A 15,794-nucleotide genomic window follows, 5' to 3' on the forward strand; every position below is an offset into this window, starting at 1 on the left:
ATTATTTGGTTCAGAAGGAGGTAATGATTCTTGTCATGAGTATAGCCCCAATGATTGTTGATTCAGCAGTTGGTTATGAATTTCTACACATCTCTTCCATCGCGGCGGTATTGTAAGAGTTAGAGCAAGACCTATGTATGTCATGAGATGCAATGGGAGCATCAGATTCGTGAAATTTCGACTAATTTGATTAGAGAACGTTATTGTGGTCCTGTGAGTAAAGTGGTGCAAGGCGTGAATTCAACAAAGGTATACAATCATGCTTTGGTGCAGCGTGTAGTGATTGATACAATGAGCGTATGTTGGAAACAGGCTTGGCAGAGAATTCCAGATGTTGGAATTGGGCTCTAAGCTTATTTGCTTGAATAAAAGGGAATATCTTCAGAATTGATCGAGCCAATGTGCTCAACTGGGTTGTAGTAGCGCGGGTAGGTGGACGAGGTGTTAAATAGTGATTTCGGACAATTCCAGTACAGTTCTTAGCATGTTCGAGGACGAACGTATATTTAAGTGGGAGACAATGTAATGACTCGACCGGTCGTTTTGAGCTCTAGCGCATCATTCAGTAGTTTGAGGCCGTGAGCAGCTTCATTTCAGGTATTATGACTCGTATACATTGTCAGAATTGAATTTTGGGAAGTTCGGAGTTGATTTGGAAAGAGAATTCTCAGTTCAGAAGCTTTAAGTTGGAAGAATTAACTAAGGTTGGATTTTTGAGTAAACGACCTCGAAATCGGGATTCGAAGGTTCTAGCAAGTTCGTATGATGATTTCGGACTTGGGCGTATGTCCGGACTGGGGTTTGGAAGACCCGGGAACGTTTCAGCGCCTATTATGGAAGTTAGCATTTTTGGGAGAATCTCATAAGTTTGGATTGAAGTGCATTTCAGGGTTATCAATGTCCGTTTGAGATTTCGAGTCTAGGAATAGCTTCGTATGGTGATTCTGGAATTCGGAGCTCGATTGGAAGTGAATTCGGAGGTCCGTGTATCATTTTTGAGTTATTTGGCTAAAGATAGAAATTTGAAGGTTTTTGAGAAGTTTGACCAGAAGTGGACTTTTTGATATCAGGGTGGGATTCCTATTCTGAAAGTTGGAGTAGGTCCGTAATGTCGAATATGGCTTGTGTGCAAAATTTGAGGTCAATCGGACGTGATTTGATATGTTTTGGCATCGAATGAAGAAGTTTGAAATTATAAAGTTCATTAAGCTTGGATTGGAGGTCGATTCATGATTTTAGCGGTGTTGGATGTGATTTGAAGCCTCGAGCAAGTCTGTAATGTGTTTGGGGACTGGTTGGTATGATTGGTTGGGGTCCCGGAGGCCAGGAGTGGATTCCGGGTGGTTAACAGATCGAAAATGGAATTTTGGAAAGGGCTGAAGTTGTTGGTTGCTGGTGTAACCGCACCTGCAAGACTAAGGCCGCTGGTGCGGAGCCGCAGAAGTGGAAATGGACTGCTAGGCTGGGATCGCAGATGCAGTCATTTTGCCGCAGATACGGGACCACACCTGCGGAAGCAGAAGCGCAGATGCGGAAGTTGAAGGCTTGGGGGAAGACCGCAGAAGCGACAATTGGTCTGCACCTGCGGGACCGCGGAAACGGTTAATAGATCGTAGGTGCGAAAAGACTGGAGGCAGTGAGTGTTTTAAAAATCAGGATTTGGCCATTTTCTCTCATTTTTCTCTTGGCTTGGGCGATTCTTAGAGGGTTTCAAGAGGGTGTTTTCATCATCAACGACAAGGTAAGCTAACTCCACCTATCTTGAGTTAAATATATTGATTATGTATGGATTTTAGCATGTAAATTGGTAGAAATTTGGGGGTTTGAGGAAAATCTAGAAAATTCGTATTCTTGGATTTTGACCACGATTTTCGGTATGGAATTAAGAGAAAATCATATATTTGAGTTCGTGAGTTCATGGCTAAACTTTATCTTCAAAAAAACTCTGGAATTCATGCACATGGGCCCGAGGGCAATTTTGTCAACTTTTCGATCGGGGTTAGGAGTTGCTATAAATTGGATCGTAATAAGTATTTGAACATATATTAATGGATCTGCATAATTATTGACTAGTTTTGGAGCATTGTGCATCGATTCGAGTCTTCAGAAGAGTGTGGAATGTTGGTTATGGATCTTCGGAGCGAGGTAAGTCTCCTTTCTAACCTTGTAAGAGAGAATTGTCCCCATAGGAGAAATAATTAAATGTGTGCTTCTAATTGTGGGGGCTACGTATGCACGAGGTGATGAGAGTCCGTGCGTAGCTACTATTATGTTTAAGTCCGGGTAGTCTAAGATCCAAAAGCATGCTATACTTGGATTATTTGTAATCTTATTGACAGTTTGAATTGCTTAAATCAAATCGAATTAGTAAATGAATTTCTAAAAAGATTTAAACTTCTTTTTCTTAAATTGTTAAAAGAGAATTGGTTTTCTTTGGTTAATTGTTCCCTGATGACTTCTTGATTGACTGTCTGTGGGTCTTTAAATTCTGGAACGGGCCGAATGCCTCAGTAGATTAAATAGATGCATCTATGTTTCGCGCCATTCGACCCTCTGGTAGTGCATAATTTAAATATTATTGGATCAGGCCGTATGACCTCGACATGATTTGCGCATGCTTGTATTGCTTGCCTTGAAACTTATTGAAGTTGTTATTGCCTCTTCCCGGCTTGAGAATATGTGTATAAATGATGAAAAAGGAAATTTTAGGAATTTCACATAAAAGAAAGAATTGTTTACATGTTTCACCTTATTGAATTACAAATCCTGTTTATATGAATCCTCAATTCATTATATTACGGACATATCATTATTGCACCACTAGTAAGTGTCGAAGTCGACCTCTCGTCTGTACTTCTTCGAGATTAGACGGGATACTCATTGGGTATACGTTGTTTTCGTACTCATACTACACTTGCTGTGCATTTTTGTTACACAGGCACATGCATCACTAGTGGCCTGGCGGGCGTAGCAGCATGGTTGATGCGGAGACTTAGGTGAGTTGCACTTCTCGAGATGACCCCCAGCCAACAGAGTCTCTTCCAGATTATTGTATTTATTTTCTGTCCAATTTGTATTCAAGACGGTTGTTGTATTGTATTGCTTCCTAGAAATAGCTCATGCACTTGTGATACCGAGTTCTGGGATAGTTATGTGGTATTTTGTATTGACTTCTTGACATGTATATTTAATTTGAACTGAGTATCTTTTACTAGTAAAAAAAAATGGAAGAAAAATTAGAGTTTTTCACAATTTTTTAAATGAGAATTTAATTAAGTATTTATGGTTGGCTTGCCTGACAGCGGTGTCCGGCGCCATCACGACCCTTAGTGGATTTTGGGTCGTAACAAAATGGCATCAGAGCACTAGGTTCCCTTAGGTCTCATGAGTCATGAGCAAGTCTAGTAGAGTCTCGTGGATCAGTGCGGAAACGTTTGTATTTATCTTCGGGAGGCTACAGGGCTGTTAGGAGTACTTCCCTTCTTGATTCCTCATTGTGCGATTTGATTCCTTTGAGGCTTATGCCTTTGTTTCTTTCCTACTCAATCTTATGCGACGTGAAGCGCTTGTTATAAATCGAGAATTGAATAATTGTAATAGTACTACAGACGTGGTCTGGGATGTTCCTCCCTGTATAGTTGGTTGGGCTATTGTCATCGCCTTGCGGAAGGATCTTTCTATCGTTTTGGCTCGGTAGTTGTGCTTCTAAGAGCTTGGAGGCTATGCACAGGTTGCTATGATGCTCACGATTGATTATCGCACAATATTGACTTGATAGTGACTTGCCTATGTGTTGGGGCAGTGAATGATTCGAAAGGAAGTCTATTCAGTGCACGATTCAGACATCTGTTATTTCATTTCCGACGGAGGAAAAACAATTGGCTTAGAGGTGTCCAGATTTGGAGTGATGGGGTAACAAGACTTGGTGATTTCGAGTGTGATAGGATTTTCATCTGCGACGTGGTGTCGCCGTCCGTGATTGAATATGTTAAGTTTGCCAGTGTTATGGTTTTCTTCAACCCGCCTTTGGGGCAGGGTATTGTGGAATAATATTGGAGAAACGACTGTCAGATATCGCGGGGTGCGGTGGTTCAAGATTGAATAGGTGTTTCTAATGTTGACAGCTCGAGAAAGATGATATTCGGAAAAGTTTAAAGTTAGTAGCGATTTGTGGGTTCAAGTGCTACGAAGATAGATTTTATTTAAGGCAACAACTGAGCAGCAAGAGATGAGGAAGGACACGTGGGGAGTGTCAGGCGGTGGTTCAAATTTTTAGAAGGCCAGGTATAAGAGGCAAAGGTCCAGTAGTCTATTAAAGGGGTGAGTTCCGCCAAAGTGGGAGAGTGGCGGAGTTGCATATAGGCCTGGCGGTAGGATGACTACGCACCTTAAGGAGAGTTTGGAACGATTTGGAAATTTTAGTGATTGGTGATTGGGGTCTACGGATTAATTTGAGGTATGGACTATTATGCGGCAGGAGATTTGATATAACGGAAAGGGAGCTACTTGAAATGAAGAAGGATACAAGATAACTTAGAATTGAAGGGATGATGACGCACATTTAATTGATGTCCATGAGAGGGTGAATGGACTTGGGCAGCTAGAGAGTGAGCTAGGACTCAAGACGGATTATTGGTGTCGTAGTGATTGTACCCCATGGAGCAGCGTTGGAAGATGTCGGCACGTAAATTCCACAGGTGGGTTATCTCCAATGAGCAGATCAGCGGTCGCATGGTTGGCAAAAATTCTGCGAAGAATTTTATTGGTTATACATCGAGGAGATCGGTCGTGAGAATGTGGTTGATGATTCCGAGTATAAAAAGGGGTTTTACAGAAAGATTCCGAGAATTTTGACTGTTGATTGCGCAAGGTTACGTCAATAAGAGAGAAAGAAACCTGGTGAATTCCAGAGTTGTGTAATAGTGGCTTCAGGCTAAGTGGGAGACTCCCACCGCCTATGATTGGTTTGCATGGTTTACTACTTGCGTGGTTCTGGTTATTAGTATATTGATGGGTTATTTCAGCTACGGGAAAGGAACATAAGTGGTAATTCGAACAAAGGAACTGTTAAATGTGTGATATGATTGGCCTTATTGGCTCATGTTCAGACTTGGGGAAGGATTTAAGAATTATGCCTTGTATAGATGCGGGTTTCAAGGGAAGTGATTCTGCCCGGTGCTTCGTCAAAGGGGTATTCGTGTGCCAGAAGATTCATGGAGTCGATTATATTCGGGGCCAAGTTAGAGTGGGTGGTTCTCAACAATGGTCCTAGTGGATTCAAAGGGCTAAAGTGCGGTGCCTAATGATTTCGAGCCTATAGGTTCGGTTAAGAATCAAGCTTTGTAGCAGTTTATGAGAAGAGGCCCAGAATGTTCTATGATATTTTATCTTGAAGTGTAGCGTTTGGGAGGTATGAAATGGTTAGTGGGATCTGAGACAGCATGGTCTCGTGATTCAAGGTCACTTGGGATGAGTGCGGATGGAGTGTGTATGTGTTGAATGGAGTTATTGTTATATCTAAGGCAAACAAGGATAAATAGAAAGAAGATGGATTGGTTAGCCATAGTTGACTTTGCATATTGGTGGTAGTAATCAGTTCATTCAGCGTGATCAAGTTATGCAAGTGATTTGAGACGATACATGTGAGGCTTGTCGGCCGCCGTAATTGATGTTATTTAGAAGTATTCTACTGTTATGGCCTGTTGTGTGTAGGCGGACCCCGAAAGGACTATGGTGGCTTAGACCACTTCTTCGAGATTTGCATATTCTACGGTTATGAGAATTCACCTGTGTGTTGCCATGGTTCTCCTGAAGTGAGTTAAGTGAAAAGTTTTTATATGATGTAGTGTTAATCTATTAGTGGTTCCGGAGTTATGGTGAGACTCGTGTTCTATCGTATATTGGCATGTTGGGTGCAGCGAGTGATATGGAATTTGAAGTAAGGATCAAGGTTGTAGTTTGGTGTTGACAAGGATGTCACGAGCTCGGATGAGCAGGAAAGGAGTTTCGATGTTTAAAGTAAGTTGGTATTGTCTTCGGCGTCACCTGAGATCGGTGTTTTGTGAAAAAGGCTTTGCATCCTAGTTAAGAATTCTTGATCGCTTTTCAGCATTAGTGCGGCCGATGGTTTGGATGTACATACCTGTTATCTGTTATAGAAGGTTGTGGGAGCGTGCCCCATTGGAAGAATGTATAAGTGTGACATGTAGTCACTTGATTGATTGAAGAATTAAACCAAGTGTGAAGATTATAGTGATGTCATTAATTTGAGAATTTAGGCCTGGAGGGCACTCGGTTTATTGGGTGGTGGACTATGGAGGATTGCTCCGGTTATGATGGTTGATCTTATGTGTTATGAGGAAAGGGGGTCATTATGGACCCATGAAAAGTTATCAGCCTAGTTCAGTGTGATCAGGATCGACTTAAGGTTTGTAGATGGATTTAAATGTGAATATGGGCTCTATATCAGGCCAGATGTGTTCATTTCAGTAATGCGCTCCTTATAGAAGAGTAGTCGGAGTATTATTTCGTCGTCAGCTATTTCATATAATGATATATTGCGCCATGTCAGTTGTGAGACGGCTTGGGGAATTTCTTATGTGTTGAGGTTCCGCGCAGAGATGATGTTATATGAGCAGAATGACTCTTGAGATTCAGATCTATATCGCACCTCAGTTGTGCTTGAGTTTTTGTAGCTTATGGCGCTGTATATCTCCCCAAGAATGGTATAATGCACTTAGTGTGCTCATGGCCGATAGATCGGTATTTTGTTGTAATGAGCAATCTGGCTCTGTGTGTATCTTCTTACGTGAATTTTATATGTGGATCGGGTGGCACGCTGCCATAGGTATATTGTTTGGATCGGGTTGCGCACCGCAATGGTGTGATGTTGAGCACAGTTCCCTATATCTATTTTTATGTGTTTTGTTTGCTATTTTTCTAGGGAAAACTCATATTAGCTGTGTGAGAGTTAGGTAGTCCCTTCCAGAGTTCGTTTCCCTTTTGTATCGCGTTCGAATTGGTAGCCTATTGGCATATTGTGGCATCATACGAGACTTTTGATCATGTCCGAGTGGCTTATTGCCTGAGCAGTTCGTATTGGTGAGACGAGATCATTGGATTTAGGATCAGTGCAATCGGATTATATGAAGAATATTAAAGAGCAAATACCATTATTTGGTTCAGAAGGAGGTAATGATTCTTGTCATGAGTATAGCCCCAATGATTGTTGATTCAGCAGTTGGTTATGAATTTCTACACATCTCTTCCATCGCGGCGGTATTGTAAGAGTTAGAGCAAGACCTATGTATGTCATGAGATGCAATGGGAGCATCAAATTCGTGAAATTTCGACTAATTTGATCAGAGAACATTATTGTAGTCCTGTGAGTAAAGTGGTGCAAGGCGTGAATTCATCAAAGGTATACAGTCATGCTTTGGTGCAGCGTGTAGTGATTGATATGGTGAGCATATGTTGGAAATAGGCCTGGTAGAGAATTCCGGATGTTGGAATTGGGCTCTAAGCTTATTTGCTTGAATAAAAGGAAATATCTTCAGAATTGATCGAGCCAATGTGCTCAACTGGGTTGCAGTAGAGCGGGTAGGTGCACGAGGTGTTAAACAGTGATTTCGGACAACTCCAGTGCAGTTCTTAGCACGTTCGAGGACGAACATATGTTTAAGTGGGAGAGAATGTAACGACCCGACCGGTTGTTTTGAGCTCTAACACATCGTTCAGCAGTTTGAGGCCCTGAGCAGCTTCACTTCAAGTATTATGTCTCGTATGCATCGTCGAAATTGAATTTGGGGAAGTTCGGAGTTGATTTGGAAAGAGAATTCTCATTTTGGAAACTTTAAGTTAGAAGAATTGACTACGTTTGGTTTTTTGAGTAAACAACCTCGAAATCGAGATTCGAAGGTTCCAGAAGGTTCGTATGATGATTTTGGACTTTGGCGTATGTCCGGACTGGGGTTTGGAAGACCCGGGAATGTTTCGGCGCCTATTGTGGAAGTTAGCATTTTTGGAAGAATCTCATAAGTTTGTATTGAAGTGCATTTCAGGGTTATCAATATCCGTTTGAGATTCTGAGTCAAGGAATAGCTATGTATGGTGATTCTGCAATTGGGAGCTCGATCGGAAGTGAATTCGGAGGTCCGTAGGTCATTTTGGAGTCATTTGGCTAAAGATAGAAATTTGAAGGTTTTTGAGAAGTTTGACTGGAAGTGGACTTTTGGATATCGGGGTCGGATTTCGATTCTGAAAGTTGGAGTAGGTCCGTAATATCGAATATGACTTGTGTGAAAAATTTGAGGTCAATCCGACGTGATTTGATATGTTTTGGCATCGAATGAAGAAGTTTGAAATTATAAAGTTCATTAAGCTTGGATTGGAGGTCGATTCATGATTTTAGCGCTATTGGATGTGATTTGAGGCCTCTAGCAAGTCCATACTGTGTTTTGGGACATGTTGGTATGATTGGTTGGGGTCCCGAGGGTCTCAGGTGGATTCCGAGTGGTTAATGGATCGAAAATGTATGGAAAAGGCTGAAGTTGCTGGTTGCTGGTGTAACCGCACCTGAGAGACTAGGGCCGCAGGTGCGGAGCCGCAGAAGCAACCTTCGTGCCACAGAAGCGGAAATGGACGGCTAGGCTGGGACCGCAGATGCAGTCATTTTGCCGCAGATGCCGGACCGTACCTGCGGAAGGAGAAGCGCAGATGCGGAAGTTGAAGGCTTGGGGGAAGACCGCAGAAACGACAATTGGTCCGCACCTGCGGGACCGCAGAAGGGGTCAATAGACCGCAGGTGCGAAAGGATTGGAGGCAGTGAGTGTTTTAAAAATCGGGATTTGGCCATTTTATCTCATTTTTCTCTTGGCTTGGGCGATTCTTGGAGGGTTTCAAGAGGTGGTTTTCATCATCAATGACAAGGTAAGCTAACCTCACCTATCTTGAGTTAAGTATATTGATTATGTATGGATTTTAGCATGTAAATTGGTAGAAATTTGGGGTTTGAGGAAAACCTAGAAAATTCGTATTCTTGGATTTTGACCACGATTTTGGGTATGGAATTAAGAGAAAATAATATATTTGAGTTCGTGAGTTCATGGGTAAACTTTATCTTCAAAAAAATTTTGAAATTTGGGCACGTGGGCCCGAGGGCAATTTTTTTCAACTTTTCGATCGGGGTTAGAAATTATTATAAATTGGATTGTAATGAGTATTTGAACATATATTAATGGATTTATATAATTATTAACTAGTTTCGGAGCATTGTGCATCGATTCGAGTCTTCGAAAGAGCGTGGAATGCCGGTTATGGATCTTCAGAGTGAGGTGAGTCTCCTTTCTAACCTTGTAAGAGGGAATTGTCCCCATAGGAGAAATAATTAAATATGTGCTTCTAATTGTGGGGGCTACGTACGCACGAGGTGTCGAGAGTCCGTGCGTAGCTACTATTATGTTTAAGTCCGGGTAGTCTAGGACCCAAAAGCATGCTATACTTGGATTATTTGTAATCTTATTGACAGTTTGAATTGCTTAAACCACAGCGAATTAGTAAATGAATTTCTAAAAAGATTTTAACTTCTTTTTCTTAAATTGTTAAAAGAGAATTGGTTTTCTTTGGATAATTGTTCCATAATGACTTCTTGATTGACTATATGTGGGTGTTTAAATTCTGGAACGGTCTGAACGCCTCGGTAGATTAAATAGATGCATCTATGGTTTGCGCTATTCGACCCTCTAGCAGTGCACATTTTAAATATTGATGGATACCGACGTACGACCTCAGCATGATTTGCGCATGCTTGTATTGCTTGCCTTGAAACTTATTAAAGTTGTTATTGCCTCTTCCCGACTTGAGAATATGTGTATAAATGATGAAAAGGGAAATTTCGGGAATTTCACATAAAAGAAAGAATTGTTTACATGTTTCACCCTATTGAATTACAAATCCTGTTTATATAAATCCTCGATTCATTATATTACGGACATATCATTATTGCACCATTAGTAAGTGTCGAAGTCGACCTCTAGTCTCTACTTTTTCGAGATTAGACGGGATACTCATTGGGTACACGTTGTTTTCGTACTCATACTACACTTGCTGTGCATTTTTGTTGTACAGGCACATGCATCACTAGTGGCCTGGCGGGCGTAGCAGCATGGTTGATGCGGAGACTTAGGCGAGCTGTACTTCTCGAGACGACCCGCAGCTAGCAGAGTCTCTTCTAGATTATTGTATTTATTTTCTGTCCAATTTGTATTCCGGGCGGTTGTTGTATTGTATTGCTTCCTATAAATAGCTCATGCACTTGTGACACCGGGTTTTGTGATAGTTATGGGGTATTTTGTATTGACTTCTTGACATGTATATTTAATTTGAACTGAGTATCTTTTACTAGTAAAAAAATAGAAGAAAAATCAGAGTTTTTCACAACTGTTTAAATGAGAATTTAATTAAGTATTTATGGTTGGCTTGCCTGACAGCGGTGTCCGGTGCCATCATGACCCTTAATGGATTTTGGGGTCGTGACATGGACTCTTCAGCTTCATCTTCGGACAAATACTTGCCTCCATTCTCAGAATCCTCTACTTCTATTTCATCATGAGGCTCAAAGCCAGGATATCTTTGATCTCCACTTGTAGCCATACTCAATTCCATATCATGTGCACGAGTTACTAGTTCTTGAAATGTTTTGGGCTTTATGACTTGTAAAATATAGCAAAGACTCCAATGCATAGCTTGAATGTATATTTCGATGCCAGAAGTCTCGCTAAGGCGATCTTTACAGTTGAGGTTTAAGCTCCTCCAGCGGTTAATGAAGTCAATAACTGGCTCATCCTTTTCTTGATGAGTGTTTGTAAGTTCGATCATGCTTGCGATGCGTCTTGTGCTATAAAAATGATTGAGAAACTCTTGCTCCAACTGCTCCCAACTATCGATAGAACCAGATACAAGATCTGTGTACCAATCGAATGCATTACCTTTGAGAGAACAAACAAACTGTTTGACAAGATGATCACCATAAGTCCCAGAGTTGTTGCATGTCTCGACGAAATGCACCACATGTTGCTTGGGATTTTCTTTTCCATCAAATTGGTTAAGCTTTGGAGGTTGATATCCAGTAGACATCTTCAAGTTATCAATCCGTTGTGTGTATGACTTTGCATATGTGAGGGAAGATTTAATCGGAGGATCAATTTTATCTTCAATTATCCCCATGATGAAGTCCTTCAATTGATCAACATGAATTAGACCTTCTGAAGAAACTTGGATCTCTTTGACCACGATCGTTTGCCTCGCAGCGGATTCTCCCCTACTTTATTTTCGGAAAGCTCCACATGTGCTTGAATTGATTTTGCTTCTGCTAAGCTCTCGATCTCACTTGCTAACTTTTCGAGGCGGGTATCTCTATCCTCCATATACTTGGTCAACTTCTCAAGTGTTTTGTCAAATTTGCAAGTTGTTCTTCCATGATCGAATTGTTAGATCTTATTCTTGAACTTGGAAAAGAAGAGATGAGAAGTATAAATGGTCCCACTGGGCGTGCCAGAATTTGTAGATAATAAATTTGCGTCAAGAAAATAATCGAGACTAAAAATATTGCGACAATCGTAGTATTTCATTTCAAATAATATGAGTGTACAATCTTTATGAATCCTCTGATTCTTCTTTCCAATTATAAATAAATTCAGGGGCCTTTGAGCTTGATCTTGAATATGTAGTTATTGCCACGAACGATGATCTTGTTCTTGAGCTTGAGCTTGATTGCTTGAACTTGACCTTGATTTGTTCTTCGTTCTTGAGCTTGAACTTGATTTGTTCTTTGTTCTTGAGCTTGAACTTGATTGCTTGAAGCTTGAAACTTATGGAGGAATTTGCAGCGTTTGATCCACGAGCTCTTTCTTACTTCTTGTTACATCTTCTGGTGTCTTTTTTGAGTTATGAAGACCCCTATTTATAATTGTGGGATGGAAGAGTTGCGATGAGAACAAACTCTTTCCGACCAATCTGACTGAAGAGTGACAAAGTCGCATTTGATTGGTTAGAACATGTCACTTGCACATGTGGCGCGATTTCATTAGCCTTTTAATTTGATTTGGCATGCCTTGTCATTTTGATACGTGACATGGTCCTATTGGCTCTTCTGTTTGACTTGGCATGCCACGTCATTTGACACGTAGCACCAAAGTGGGCCTCTAGGAAGATGACATCTTAGGCTTAATGAAGTGGGCTTATCACTTTAGTCCCAATTAACTACGCTAGCCCAATGGATTAAGACTTATTTATTAATCCATATATATTGGACTTATATAATTAATTCAACTATATTAACCAATAGTATTTATTTGGACAATATATCTTGAATTTAAAATATAATCCAAATTATTTTATGAATTTAATTTTAATAAAATTTATATGCCTACGGACATATTTAAAAGTGACTATTTGGTCTAATTTCCACACAACCCTGGTCTCTTGGTGGACATCTTACTATATTATATAAATACTCCATCTAATGATGTGTTAGTACTACATTTTGGATCTTGTCCATGAATGTTCAAGTTCAATTGATCTGTCGTGTGCTAAACCTAGAACACTACGTCAAAGTAAGAACCTGATACGGATTTGTCCATCTTAAAACCGACAAGTGTTTTCTTTTGTTCAATAAAGCCTGTGCTTCCACAATTCTTCCTCTCAAAACTATCATTTCATTTACTTAAACAGTTTCTCACTCAGACATTTCTTCTTCGTCTTCTTTGAAGTTTCATTTGAATCATATCATTTCCTTTTCAAAAGGAAATAATGGGTCATTTTTGGACTTTGATCACTCATCTTCATACTATCGCCGGGTAATTTAATATTTTTTTATAAAAAAATCCTTTATCTTTTTCTTATGGGGTCTTTATTTATCTATGTTTAGTACTTGTAAATTCTTGAAAAGTGACAGTTGTATATTTTGTATTAAAATTGCAGGCCAGTGACGATGTTGCTCTATCCTCTGTACGTAATATTATTCCCTCCGTTTTCAAATTAGATGACATACTTCGTTTATCGAAAGTCAAATTGTATAAAGTTTGACCAATATTTTAAAATATTTTTTTATCATATTGACATAAGAAAAATTGCAACTTATAGTATTTCTCGTATAGTTTATGAATATCTAAATTAAAACAGAGGAGTATATAAAAAAAGTGCCCTTCATTTCCTTATTAAGTTGATTGTTTTAGGGTGATATTGTTGAATTCCTTTTGAATATAATATTGTGTAGATATGCATCAATAGTAGCTATAGAGAGCACTTCCAAGTTGGATGATGAACAATGGCTTGCTTATTGGATTCTCTATTCTTTTCTTACACTTGTGGAGATGCTACTTCAACCCATTCTTGATTGGTAAGTTATTAGCTCTCTTTAAACTTTTCGGGAGAATTTTCACATTCTACGAGAGAATAGAATAAAAGATTTCGTCGACTAATTTTACTTTTAAATGGTCTAAATAACTGTCGTGGCGGATTCACACCATTATCTTAATCCACTTGGCTATAGTTCCGCCACCATCCCCCAACAGTTTATGATCAGATCCTTTCTGAACTCCTTAACGGTCCATATTGGGTAGATCTACCCTTCTCATCCTCTGATCTTTTATCTACCGTTCAATCTATTGATTTAATTTCTTCTCGACTGGCCTATTACGTACTGGAGCCAATCTACTACACGCTAATAATAGTCTTTTGGATTTCATCTCCTAAAATAGCAAATGGTTGGCCGTTCGGTCGAGTCCATCCCTTGAAGTCGTATATATGTACCCTCCCAGTATGCGTGAGTATTCCAATTGACAGAATGCCAGCCAGAATTCGAGAACGGTCCATCCCACCATAATGAATCTCTCCTAATGCTATCTACTAATGGATCGATTTATTTAATGACCGCATATTCAAAAGAAGCTTTTTTCCATACTATAGTAGCAACTTTGTGTTTAATGTGAGATAGAAAGTGAAGATAAATATATGTATCATAAGTTATTATTTATTTACTTTAATTTTGTGTTTCTGAATTTTGATTTAGGATACCAATATGGTACGATGTGAAGTTGATCATTGTGGCATGGCTAGTTTTGCCCCAGTTTAGAGGAGCTACTTTTATATATGAAACCTATGTTAGGGAAAAACTAATCAAGAAATATGGAGAATCACATCAACATATGTCTCCTGAAGGAAAGGCCAAAAAGAAATCTGTACACTTCATTACTCCAAAGAAGGTGAGTTAATTTGATCGAGCAAATTATGAATAAGTTTCTTTATAATTTATGTTTAATTAGCAAAATATTAAAGTCTTGATTGTAAGAAGCAACAACAACAACAATAATGTCTTAATCCTAAACAAGTTGGAGTTGATTATATTAATCCCCATATAATATGGACTCTCCAAAATGTTGCCGTGCCCGTGTTTGATCCTCCAAAAATGCACCACTTATGCAGAATTCGCCACACGTCCAAAGACTTTTTTGAAGGGTCCAGGCAATATAGATTAATCCTCATTGGCCATTTTAATCAGTATAATTAACAGTCTATTTTCTTGGATAGGGAGAAGATGAAGTTTACTAAAGGAGCACACAAGAAATGCTACAGTACAGATCACTCAACTTTTTGTTGGTCATATTCAACAACAAAGAAAACAACAACAACAATTCAGTATAATCCCACAAGTAGGATCTGGAGAGAGTAATATGTACGCACACCTTACCCCTATTACGAGGGGCAGAGAGGCTGTTTCCAGGTTGACTAGTCTTTTGTTGTATGATATTCAAAGTTTGCTAGCTGTTGTAATTTTAATTTGACACTGGAAGCAAACTTTGTATTATGGACAAGCTTATAATTACGAGATCCGTTATGTATGTTAGTTGATGTCGATATTATTATGAATATGAGTATAATTTTTATTACACTTAGAATTGTTTGGTAGGGAAACAAGTCATTTCAGGATTAATTATTCCGGGATTGTTATTCCACCTTTCCATAGGGGTAAAAATAACTCTACAATCCCGAAATAACTAATTTCAAGATTAGTTATACCGTATTTTTATCCCAACCAAATGTGGGATAAACTCATCTCAAATTTAATCCTGCGATTAATTATTCTTTGTCACTCGTGCCAAACAATAATACTATAAAAAGAACTTTTACACTACCATGTAGAGACAAATTTAGTCTTCGCCAAGAATTTGTATTTATGTTAAAAATCCAGTAAATAAGTACAATTAATATATTTCGAATCCATTAAATCAAACGAGTTGTAGTAGAATTTCGAACTTGAATGCATAAAGTTTAAATTTGAATTCGCCAATAAAAAAGGGGGCATCCCGGTACATGTGCAAGCATCATGCATTCAAGCAAGGTCCGAGGAAGCGTCACACCCCAAATGATGTAGTCACTGCTTCCATGGCTCAAATTGTGACCTATATGTACACGCAGAGGCGGACCTATGTGGTGAGGTGAGGGGTGACGTGACCCCATTAGTCTCGGCACTACAAGAAAGTATAGAATTGGCAACAGTTTTTTTGCAACAACAATAATGTTGTTGTAAAATACAATAAACGGCAACAACTTTATTTAGTTGTTGCTATATCATAGAATTTTTACCCACAATTTTTTTTTTATTAGCAAAAGTTTTAATATTGTTGCCATATTTAATAAATAATATAATAAATTTTAAATAAATATAAATTAGTAACAACTTTTTACCAACAATATTGCAGTTGTTGGCTAAGTTTAATAAGTGGAAACGACGTGAT

General features: G+C 39.2%; 1 protein-coding gene across 1 annotated transcript; it reads left to right on the plus strand.

Moving 5' to 3' along the window:
• Positions 1-12,671: 12,671 nt before the first annotated feature.
• Positions 12,672-14,908, plus strand: LOC107831653 (HVA22-like protein e). The gene is made up of 5 exons (XM_016659434.2): positions 12,672-12,854; positions 12,979-13,005; positions 13,274-13,396; positions 14,069-14,261; positions 14,587-14,908. The coding sequence occupies exons 1-5, from the start codon at positions 12,808-12,810 to the stop codon at positions 14,605-14,607; spliced, it is 411 nt and encodes a 136-aa protein (XP_016514920.1). The 5' UTR covers positions 12,672-12,807; the 3' UTR covers positions 14,608-14,908.
• The last annotated feature ends 886 nt before the right edge of the window (positions 14,909-15,794 follow it).

The sequence above is a fragment of the Nicotiana tabacum genome, chromosome 16, assembly GCF_000715075.1.
Source record: "Nicotiana tabacum cultivar K326 chromosome 16, ASM71507v2, whole genome shotgun sequence".
Classification (NCBI taxonomy): Eukaryota; Viridiplantae; Streptophyta; class Magnoliopsida; order Solanales; family Solanaceae; genus Nicotiana; species Nicotiana tabacum.

Coding starts and splice junctions, on each gene's coding strand:
- LOC107831653 (XM_016659434.2), top strand. CDS start 12,808: ATGGGTCATTTTTGGACTTTGATCACTCATCTTCATACTATCGCCGG. Junction 12,855..12,978: donor CATCTTCATACTATCGCCGG/GTAATTTAATAT, acceptor TTAAAATTGCAG/GCCAGTGACGATGTTGCTCT. Junction 13,397..14,068: donor CTTCAACCCATTCTTGATTG/GTAAGTTATTAG, acceptor ATTTTGATTTAG/GATACCAATATGGTACGATG.